General features: G+C 36.8%; 1 protein-coding gene across 2 annotated transcripts in view; it reads left to right on the plus strand.

The window, feature by feature from the left end:
- Nucleotides 1-11,708, plus strand: part of SLC17A6 (solute carrier family 17 member 6) — a 38,213-nt gene that overhangs the window by 23,892 nt on the left and 2,613 nt on the right. The window contains exons 7-11 of one of the 2 annotated variants that reach the window (XM_037162141.2): nucleotides 2,326-2,468; nucleotides 7,004-7,153; nucleotides 9,961-10,093; nucleotides 10,869-10,979; nucleotides 11,468-11,595. In XM_037162141.2, the coding sequence (XP_037018036.1) occupies nucleotides 2,326-2,468; nucleotides 7,004-7,153; nucleotides 9,961-10,093; nucleotides 10,869-10,979; nucleotides 11,468-11,595 (665 nt within the window). The remainder of the gene's footprint in view (nucleotides 1-2,325; nucleotides 2,469-7,003; nucleotides 7,154-9,960; nucleotides 10,094-10,868; nucleotides 10,980-11,467; nucleotides 11,596-11,708) is intronic. The other variant, XM_053673108.1, reaches the window with a different exon arrangement.

The raw sequence follows: 11,708 nt of genomic DNA on the forward strand, positions 1-11,708 counted from the left end.
AATGAAATATTAACAGTCTCTTGCAGCAGCAGCACATTTTGTCCTCATTTCCTCTGAATTAAAGGAGATTCAGTTCCCAAATAGAAATGTAAAAGTCACCAGAAGCCATAAGTTCAAATTCCCTTTCTGTTTACTTTGTAACTAGAAGCTGAAAGCTTACCACTGGAAAGTACCCGTAAAGTGTCTTTCTAAGAAACACTTTTTTTTCACTGAGGAAAGTAAATGAGAACAGTTATCTGGCAGTTTCCAAATTTGCCTGGATCCATTTTGAAATGTTCTCACCAGAGCCATTCCTTATGTTTGTAGAATGTTATTAAATACACTTCACAGGAGGGGCTCTTGTCTTGGCTCAAAAGCCCGGCTTGGCTTTTGGATTTATGAATGCTCGAAATTGAAGCCATACATGCATTTGTACATATTTTTTTCTGGGGAGATCTTTTTATCAAATGTAAATGCATATCTTTCATTAGACTTTCAAAGGTTCATAATTCAAAAAATTTCAAGCATTTATATGTTGGCTTTATAGTACGAGTTGGAGTGGCCATCCATTAAATCCTCCATTCGGTGCCTTAATCCGTTACTTAACTGGAGACGTGATACGGCTCCAAAGTAAGGATGCTAATTTCCACAGAGTATTTTAAAAACCAGTCTCATTAGTTCAAGCTATAATTTATTTAATGCCCATCATCGAATGGTACACAGTTTAAATACTAGGTAATCTGAAAATATCATATCATAGTACTTGCTTACTTGCTGTGTGTAACAGAAATTGGGCCTTTGAGCCACACATTTAAGATTGATAGTTTAAAACTTAGCTAGATAAAACCTGCACAGTGACTAAAGTTTTAAAAATATAGTTCATACAAGGCAGTGGAAAAGTGGGTTTATCGTTGTTCATATTGAAAATAATGCAATAATTAATAAATAATAATCCAAGAATAAACTGTGTTTCGTGTACTTACAGCTGCAAACCTACTTTCCCTGCACCCTGTAAAAAAGCAATTAGCGGAGTATCTGGCACTTTTGACGCATTCAGAGAGTGGTTGTGATAATTACTTCTAAATTGTAAGAGCTCTAGTTTATTGAGTTCTTATTTGAAGACCACACTGTGGTAGTTGCTTTATGCATTACCTCCTTTAACTTTTCTTCGCCACATGTCATAAAAATTGAATTATTATCTCACTTTATAGTGGAGGTTTAGAGAGATTCAGTTGCTGATCAGACTGTGTAGCTAGTGGATGACACAGCTGAGATCAGGCTCTGGTAGAGCCATATACCACAATCGCTGCACTACATGGGATTTCCGCTATCTGACCCAAAATTGTGTGTGCTATTGCGCTCAGTCATTAACAGAAGCATGGTGCATCAGAATCTGTTGAATTAAGGAACACTTCTTAGAGATTGAGCAAGCAAAAAATATACTATAAAGATCAGGGGCATTTAGATTTTTACTCAAGGGGGAAAGACCAGTATGAGGCAAAAACAAAATGGCCAGCTGCTGAGAAGTGAGAATAAATTCCGTGAAGTTCTTTCTATTATTAATGCTTCCAGATTTATATTGCACAATAAGGGCATGTTTTAATGGTGAGTGCTAAATAAAGAAGGGGGTGAAAAGAATTTGGAAGCCATTTATTTTTCTGACATTTATAACTTTCATGTACCCTGAAAATGATCAATAGGCAATAACATGTACTGAAAAAAATATGACCTACAGTCACATGAAGTGGGAAATGTTACTACATTAATTATAGGAGCCCATTTTTTAAATGTCCAATAGTCTCTCAGGCTACAATTATTTTCTAGGTTTTATTTAATAGTCTGTTTACTAGATCTAGAATTGCTATTAGGAGAGGTAAATGAACATTTCTTTTCTCTGGAAATGCAAGCCACTCTCATACATGCAAAACAGGCCAATTGTAAAAGTATTAACTCCTCAGAATATCTTTGGAGGACAGAAAATTTTGTCCTGTTCATCATATTTTTCTCACTTAGCAGAGTGCCTGGAAAAGTAACTGCGCAGTCAGCATTTGATGGATATATGAACATGTTCCAAACCACACCATTCGGTCATTATTTATTGTGTGTACCAGCATGATTTTACAGAAAGAGAGAAATACAGGACCAGCCTTCAGAAAGACTGAAGTGTGGTGACAAAAGGCAAGAAGAGATAGCTGAAGTCAGCTGCAGAAACATAAACTCGAACTGGCATTCTGTAGTACGTGTTTGTCACAAGATACGTGTAGTTTCATTCCAGCAAGTGACTGTTAAGTGGAAGCATGCATAGTGGTTTTCTTTGACTTCCTCCTTTTGAACTCTTGCTTACAGGAAGCTTTGGGATGATCTGGTACATGTTTTGGCTTTTGGTGTCTTATGAGAGTCCTGCAAAGCACCCTACTATTACAGATGAAGAACGTAGGTACATAGAAGAAAGCATTGGAGAGAGTGCAAATCTTTTAGGTGCAATGGAAGTAAGAATTTTATTATGGTGTATATTTCTATTCTTATTCTCCATCTCATCTCCCTCCAACCAACCAAATTATTTTATGTGTCCCTACTCAGCAAAACTAATGTGGTATCAATCATTATTTTTTTTACTTCATCCATATTCCCTGACATACTTAGAAAATTTTACTACTTCTTCCTTCTATAATTCTTTTCTTTATCTTTCTTAAGCATCTTCAGACTTGCCCTGTGTTATTGCTATGACTGTAAACATAAATGAGTTTGAAAAACAGTTCAGTGTGGTCCATAATTTAAACAAATTCAACCAATAGTTAATTCTAGATTGTAGGAAATGCCAAATCACTAAATCACCTAACACAGTCATGAAAAAGACTATTTTTTGTTCATTACATAGTCTAAATGTAGGTTTTGTATATGTGTACTTATATGTGGTTTAGTAAATACTAAAGCATTAGAATGCCAGTAATAGTTAATGGGAAAATATTCTTAATATAGTATCCTTTTTTGATGAAATGTTACCATTTTTCGGATTATTATTATGAAGATAAAGTAGATAAAGAAAATGTTGTAAAGTTCTTCTTCCTATCATAATTTGTTTTTTTGGACAGGATCTGCCTTTCAAGAGTGAAATGCAATTTTATGTAAATAATGCAAATATTTTAGTCCGTGTTACATTACTATATCATGAATAGTAAGTAGTAAATAGATATATTATCCTATTTAAAAACTGGAAAATAAAAGTCACGCATGAAGACAGGTTCAGTAATTCCGCACTCAATCAGTAACTCAGTTTCCTTACGCTGAGTTGCAGGGAGCGTGCACCGGCTGAGGAACCAGCACCCCCTGCGTGTTTCTCCTCTTTCTCTGTAAGGCTCTTCCTCACACTCTAGTTGTATTTTATTCCAGCCTTGCTTCTCTGCTTCCTTTGTTAGAGAAGGCCTGTTTTTGACATCTCATTGTAGGTAAAAAGGTCTGTCACTCATTGTTGCTACGGATATGTATCTTGACCTTTAACAAGTAAGAAAAATTCCATACTGGGTATTATTCAGAAGTGAAACTTCTGTGCTTCAAAATGATCCTTACATTATAGTTGTCTGTGAGCCAAATAGACTAGCATTAGGATTTTCTCTTTTCAATTTTCTTCTGTAAATGGATTGATACTTTCTTTCTCATGTTGGCTATTCAAAAGACACGTGGCGTATGGGGGTGGGGCGGGGGTTGGCCCTGTGCTCTGTCCTGCCAGCCGTACTGGCTATAAGCAGAAGCTAAATTTGTAGGTTGATGAGAGTGAGTTCATAGTTCAGTTTCAATTTCTAGCCCAAGACAACCTGACCAGCCTGTCACTTCAAGGTTAAATGTGATTTTTTTATTCACTAGTTCTTGACAGAATGTGTGTCTACACCAGGCTTAAACTCTGTCAAACAATCAGAAATTTAGTCTAAGTGAAAACCAATTTTGGAAATGACCCCCAGAGAGCATGGATAATCTTAAAACCCTCATTTTCTATCACTTACTACTTTTTAAACATAATATTTTATATCTTACTAATATTTTATACTTTCTTTTAGCTTCAAAGTAAATTTTTAAAAATGAAATCAGGTGGGAGTAGAACTTATACTTTATTTTGAACTTATATTGTGAATAAATTTAATATGGAGGGACAGTAACAGGAACATCCATGTATCGACTGCACAGATACAACAGTTGGTAATGTCTTGCCTTATTATTTCACTTGCTTTTTTGCTGAATAATTTTCAAGTAAATGAGATATCACAAAACTTTATCCACCAATACCTCACAAGTATCTCTAGAAAAATAAAAATATTCTCCTTTATAAGCTAAGTTCTGCTATCAAAACTCATACAATTAAAAAAATTCCATACATTATTTAATACCTAGATGTTCAAATTGCTAATATCCAGTCCAAATTCTAATACCTAGTCTATAGTCATATGTCTTTTGTAGCTGTTTGTTTAGGAGTCTGGAACCAATTCAAGATCACATATGCTGCAGCTGACTATAATGTCTCTCCTTAAAAAATATTTTATTTATATTCAGAGATAGGAGAAGGGAGAGGGAAAGAAAGGAAAAGAAACATCAATGTGTGTTAACTCTTATGTGGCCCCCACTGGGGACCTGGCCCACAACCCAGGCATTTGCCCTGACCAGGAATCAAACCGACGACCCCTTGGTTTACAGCGTGTGCTCCAAGCTGCACCAGCCAGGGCTATAATGTCTCTTTTTTAAAAAATTAAATATAACATACATACAGAAAAATGCACAAAATCATAAGCAAACAGCCTGCTGAGTTTTTACATAGTAACTGCCCTGGGGAGTGAGCAGCCAGTGCAGTCAGTAGAATGTTATCAGAATACCAGAAACCCTCCTACAGCCTCCAACAACTTCTTAAAGTATAAAACCAGCTGCTTTTCTCTTACATTTGATGAAGTGTTTTGCAACCTGAGGAATAAAGTTCTTAGTGGAGATAATCCCGGTTAAATAAAAGAAATACCAGACCAGCAGGAAATAGTTATTTACTTCTAATAATATTCTAAGGCTATTTGTTATACAAATATCCATCATCCAGACATTCCTTATTTGGCTATTTTCATTATCCATGAATAAATATGTTCATCTTGCACCATTTTCCCAGAGCATATTGAATTTAAAGAGAAAACTCTCAGTTTTTTAAACCCATCTATGATGCTGTCGCTTGAAATTTTTATCCAAAGACATAGAACTCAATACACATTATTAGGACAGCTTTTTGTGTCATTTTGTTTTTTTCAATCATATATATGTGTGTGTGTGTATGTGTGTACATGTACTTGTGATCACCACAGCATAACTTTCTACTATATTGCTTATAAGGTGATCTGTGAAGGATTAATTAGAATCACAATCAATACTAGCAATGATGAGGTTTTATATCCAAAAATAATTGCTAAATCTATATAAAAAGTGTTTGCCTCCTCTTTTTAATTTTTATTTTTTTATTAATTTATTGAGGTAACATTGGTTAATAAAATTATAAAGGTTCAAGTGTACAATTGTAAAATACATCATCTGTATATTCTGTGTATTGCACTGTTTACCTCACAAAGTCAGGTCTCCTTTCATCTCCATCCACTGGGTTCCCACTGGATTCCCTTTACTACCCCTGCCGACCATCAACGTTTCTCTCTGCAACCACCACAGTGTTGTCTGTGTGTGTGAGGTTATTTTTGTTTGTTTGTCTTGTTTGTTCATTTGTTACTTTCAGTTTTACGTCCCCCTTATGAGTGCCTTCTCTTTTACTAATCCGGTCCCAAGTTAGCATTAAACAGAACTATTTTAGGTTATTGTTTCTTCACCAAACAGTATCTTGGTGTTCAAAATAAAGTAATAGAGAAAGTGTTTGAAAACGTGGGACATATTTTAAAGTATAAAAATTAGTCTTCAGATACTTGTTTTACTGTATATTTAGGCACGTACAGGATATTAAGCATACTGGATGCTTTAAAAATAGGTGTCATAAGCAAAGCTAATCATAGTTAGGTTAACTTTGAATGTCTTGAATATCATAACTAACTACAGTCATGTGCCCGTAAATGACTGACACACTTTGAGAAATGAAGCATTTGCTGGTTTAGCTGCTGTGTGAACATCGAGTGCACTTACACAAGCCTGGGCGGCACAGCCCACTACTGTAATTGCTCGTGCTGTACTTTCACGTGCCTTTCACCAATGCAGCAGGTCTGTTTACACCAGCAGCACAGCAAACGTGTGAGTAACGTGTTGAACTACGGTGACTCTAGGCGATAGGCATTATTTTAGCTTCATTATAATCTTATGAGACCCCCATCATATATGTGGTACATCATTGACCAAGGTGGTGTTTTGCAATGCGTGACTATGGTTATGATGCACCTATGGTGTGCCTCTGGTGTGCCGGGTGGCCAGAGGCTTTAACCAGGTGTACGCCGTGTGAGTGTTACAGAGCCCGGCACTCCAGTGTCACGGAACTTACACTGACATCCATTGGCGGTCAGGGGTGTTGACAGATACGAAGTGCTATCATTGTCTTTGCAGAAGGTTTGGATTATTGCCCTATCCATTTTTCATATTTTTATGTCCCTAGGGATGTTGAATTTTCAATATTGTAGATAAAATATTTGGGAGACCAACAGGGTGACTATTTGTCAGTGAGTTTTAGCGGAAGCATGGTCTATAACTCACCCCCGCCCCTGCCCAAATCTTGGAAACCGAGATTCCCAAATCTCTGCTTTAGGAATTAGTTTTGTGTAAATATGGAATCTTGTATATTCCCAATGCTGAAATAATTTAATCAGAATAAGAGGCTGTTACCTTTTTTCTTTACTGATGATTATTCACACAGCTAAGGCTAACTGGCTTGTTGCAATTAAGAGGTCACTGCTTCTCGCCTGCCCACCTCCCGCTCATGCCCCGGCACACACATCCTGAAACCGCAGAGCACCCGTCGTTCCTAAGTTAGAATGTATTTTAAATGGTCAGAATGGCTCTCTCTTTGGGATTTCAGAAATTCAAGACTCCATGGAGGAAATTTTTTACGTCTATGCCAGTCTATGCAATCATCGTCGCAAACTTCTGCAGAAGCTGGACTTTTTACTTATTGCTTATTAGTCAGCCAGCATATTTTGAGGAAGTCTTTGGATTTGAGATCAGCAAGGTATGTAAAAACTATTTTTAACTAGTGCACCATTCTTGTATTTAAGTGAATATTAAGCTCTTTTGCCAAGATGTTATCTTCTGACTTCTGTGAGGTATTTATTTATTCAGTCAACAAATACGTTCTGGGAAACAAAGACTAAGGAAGATATCTGCCAGATGCCTTCAATTACCTGCTAGAAACTGCTCTTTGTTGCAGGAAATGCAGACAAAACAGACTGAGTCTCTGCTGTCACAGAGCTTATATCTCCCCTGGGGGGGGGGCATCAGTGTTGCCCTTTGTGTGCAATTAAACAGAACTTCTTTTAAATGTCAGCTTAGAGACAATGTAGCAATGAATGAAAACGTATTTTGTTAAGGTGGAATTGTAACCACCAATCCAGCTCTTCTCCAGTGCTCTTGCCAACCTGTCTGGCTAAAAGATTTGAACACAGAAAATATCTGAAAATATTTTTGTATGTTCTTTATTTAGTTTATTCATTAAACAGTCATTTATTGAACGTGATGTGTGAAGTTTTGTGTCAGATTCAGAAATAAGGTAAGAATGTGGCTCCTGCCCTCAAGGTGATGTAGACCAAAAACATGTAAATAAAAGTTGCCAATTATAGCATAGTATACTAACAGCTACAGATGTTGTGTTCATAGCCATGGAAATATAATCATTTTTCTATAAGGATTTTCTATAAGGATAAAATAAACATAATAATACCACTTTATATTTATATAGGGGTTTGGAATTTACAAGGCCTTCATAATCATGTACAACCTAGTGTGGTTGAGCCAGGGATAACTATCCCCATTTCTCTTGAACTGATGTAGAAACTAGAAATGGCTATTAAATTGCCTGAAGCCAAGCTAGTAATAAATGAGAGGATCAAATTTAAGCCCAGATCCTTTGGTTTGTTTCAGTTCCCTCTACTATGTATGCCATTTATATTCAGGTACACCATATCTTAATTTAAGCATTTAGAAAGTATTTGTTAAATCCCATCTCTGTGCCAAGCCCTTCACTGAGTCCTGAATGCACTTGTCTGTGCTGGCAATGGACTTGCCAGTCCGCTTCACGTCATTACATAAGTCCAGCTGGGCTCGCTATTCATGTTACGCCTCTACTTGAAACACTATCCGAGGCCTGGAACTGAAGGAAGCCTGAGTTTAGGAGTAGCTATTCTAAGAGCTCTTTTGTAAACCCTGTTTCTAAGGAAACTGTTCCTCCATTGCTGAGAAGAATGGCTGCTTTAGATGGAGCTCTTCTCTCTGGAGCTGATCAAACATTGCAGGGTAGCCTCCGGGAGCTTTGAGAGGTGTTGCGCTTCTCCACAAAGGCTGCTGGAGGTGCGAGTTCATTTTCATAATCTAGGACAAGTATGACACTGAGAGGCTATTGATAAAGTCTGGTCTCATGGGCGCGAGGGCAGGAACCGACAGATGCTAATGAAACTGCAGGGTCAATCCTGGCCCTGTAGCTCCAAGTAATGGAAAGTGCTTGAATAAATGCAATGATATTTCACAAAAAACTAAGTATAATAACTAGATGGCTTAATTTGATTCACTTATTGTATTTTTAACTAAAATTGTAAATAAATTTTACACACGCAGATTGGCTTGAAGATTTTGATTATACTGGTTTAAAAAAAAGTCTCTTGACTTACCTGCAAAACATGTAAAGGAGGTAAAGAAGAAAATATGTCATTGACTTTGGACCTGGGCTGACATGATTTAGAAACCAAACTCTACAATAAACTATACTAATAAGAATATAAAACACTTCCATCTAAAGTAAAAGAGAATTGAATAGCTTGGAGATCTAACCTATTTTAGAGTCATTCACTATGTCAATTAATCATCAAAACAACTCAAGTCCACAGGTGTGACCCCACACTATACACCATTAAAAATAAAACCCAGTTGTTTTCTTGAAGCTTCAATAATCTAATTTAAAAAACCATATTCACATCAAATAATAAACTTACCTGGCACTTACCAGGAACTGTGCTTAAAATTATACTTAGCAAAAAAAACCCTCTCCTTACATGTTGGTATTGAATATTTAAAATTTACTAAGTCCATGTATGTAGTAATACACAATTAAAATGCATCTTATTTCTATTTTCTGCCTCCGTAATGCTTAGAGAAGAACACCCAGCACATAATTATTGGTCAAAAAATGTGTGTCAGTTAGATTTTAGATTGCATAGAAACTACATTTCATTGTGTGGCAATATGACCCAATATTGATATTTGACATGAATATGTCCAAAAAATTGGTCTACATTTTCTGGGCTCTTAATGTGTATAAACTGAATATAAAACTCATAAGAGATATCTATTTAAAATGCAATTAAAGTTGTTAGCCTGAACATATAGCCTCTTCAAGGTTTTATCTAATGTATTTGCCCCCCACCTCTGTTTCCACCTCTCTCTTCTGCTCGCCCTTCTTCCTAATGATACATTTTTGCAAACACATTTGAGAGTATAAAATGGGCATATAAATGGGAATCACTCTTTAATAAGATTCAGAATAGTTTTTTCATAAACTCAAGATTTACTGACTCATAGCACAGAAAAACAATATTCTCTTCTAGAACTTAAAAAAGGGATCAAAGTTAAAGGGATAAAGTTACTTAGCTTTTCTTGCTTATTATGTGGAAGTTATTACTTATTCTAGGAAATAAGTGGTCACATAGAGACAATATTTTTCCTGCCTCTGTCCATGAAAAATTTATGCTGGGTTCAGAAAACCAGGGCCATTAAATTGCCCACATCACTTACAAGCATGTGTATTTCTCCCCCCTGGTTTTCCTTCAGGTCGGTATGCTGTCTGCGGTGCCACACTTGGTGATGACAATTATTGTGCCTATTGGCGGGCAGATTGCAGACTTTCTAAGAAGCAAGCAAATTCTTTCAACTACGACAGTAAGAAAGATCATGAATTGTGGGGGTAAGTATGCAAGTGATGTTTGGAACATGTTTTTACTCCACGGAGTTCTGATTCGCATAAGCAGCTTTTTCTATACATATCAAACATGCAGATAAATATGTCTTCATTGTTCTTTTGTAGTCATTTTCCCATCTTTGGGTTTTCCTAACACCTAGTTTTAAATAACTACATAACTAACTTAACTCTCCCCACCATTGAAACTTAAGGTTGTTTTGGTGTTCTTACTGAAACACCAGCAACGTGTCAGTAATCCCTTTGTATAAATTATTACTCTTATGATTATTTTTTTCTCAATAATTTTATTTAGTTATTTTTCAAGTACAGTTTTTTGCCTGTTTCTCCCATCCCAGCCCCCCCCACCCCGTGCTCCCCACCTCCCTCCCATTTCCTCCCCCCTCAGTCCTCATCCCTGTGTCTTTCATACTTGTTCCTCAAAATCCCTCCCCTTTTCCCCCCTTAAATTCCCTTCCCTCTCCCCTCTGGTCACTGTCCCCTTGTTCTCTATTTCAGTGTCTTTGTTTTTATTCTGTTTGCTTGTTTGTTTTGTTGTTTAGCTTCCTGTCAAAGGTGAGATCATATGGTATTTGTCTTTCAACCCCTGGCCTATTTCACTCAGCATAATGCTTTCCAGTTCCATCCATGTTGTTGCAACAATGTTATGATTATTTTTAACATGGACAGACAGAAGTGGTTTGCTAGGGCATTTTTAGTGGTTTTGGCTCACTGGGAAACTTACACAAATTTTTGAGGTGTTTTCACGTGTTTGTTTCTGAAGGTTTTGGCATGGAAGCAACACTGCTTCTGGTCGTCGGCTATTCTCACACTAGAGGGGTGGCGATCTCATTCTTGGTACTTGCAGTGGGATTCAGCGGATTTGCTATATCTGGTAATACACGTTTTTAAAATTTGTGCTCGTGGCATCTGATTTTGGCTGGTGATGGGGAGGTGGTCTACCTATAGATCTCCAGATATTCTGCTCTCCACTTTAAATATTTTGACCATTGAGAAAGTTTAGTCAACACGTTGCCACTAAAAATTGAATAAAAATAATAAAACATTTAGAGTGCATTCTTTAGATTTGTTATTGCTTGCTTTCTCCCTGCTTACCCTTTTTATTTACTTATTTATTTTGGTTAAGAGAACATATCCCCTTCCTCTGTGGAGTGAGCATCACATACCAAGTATTAGAAAAGAAATTATACCTCATTTTATTCTTATTACACCCTTGAGCTGAATTATAAAAAAGTACTTATTAAGCACTTGCTGTGTACCTAGTATCTTTTAAAGAGGTTGGTGGGTGTGGAAGAAAATATTCTGCAGGCACGCCTAAGAGGCTTGTGAGGCTCTGAGTCCAAGGTGATGTGTGTATTTCAGGTTTCAACGTTAACCACCTGGATATTGCTCCCAGATATGCTAGCATCTTGATGGGCATTTCAAATGGCGTGGGCACGTTGTCAGGAATGGTTTGCCCTATCATTGTGGGTGCAATGACGAAGAATAAGGTAAGATGGAACAAAGGGGGTGTTCGGTCGTAGCAGATTCTCTCTTATGGTTGGGGAAAGGGTTAGTATATTCTCTTTGGCATTTCTTTTCTGATCTAGTCACCACACTTCTG

The sequence above is a fragment of the Artibeus jamaicensis genome, unplaced genomic scaffold (genome assembly GCF_021234435.1).
Source record: "Artibeus jamaicensis isolate MK-2021 breed Jamaican fruit bat unplaced genomic scaffold, CSHL_Jam_final contig_797, whole genome shotgun sequence".
NCBI classification, from domain to species: domain Eukaryota; kingdom Metazoa; phylum Chordata; class Mammalia; order Chiroptera; family Phyllostomidae; genus Artibeus; species Artibeus jamaicensis.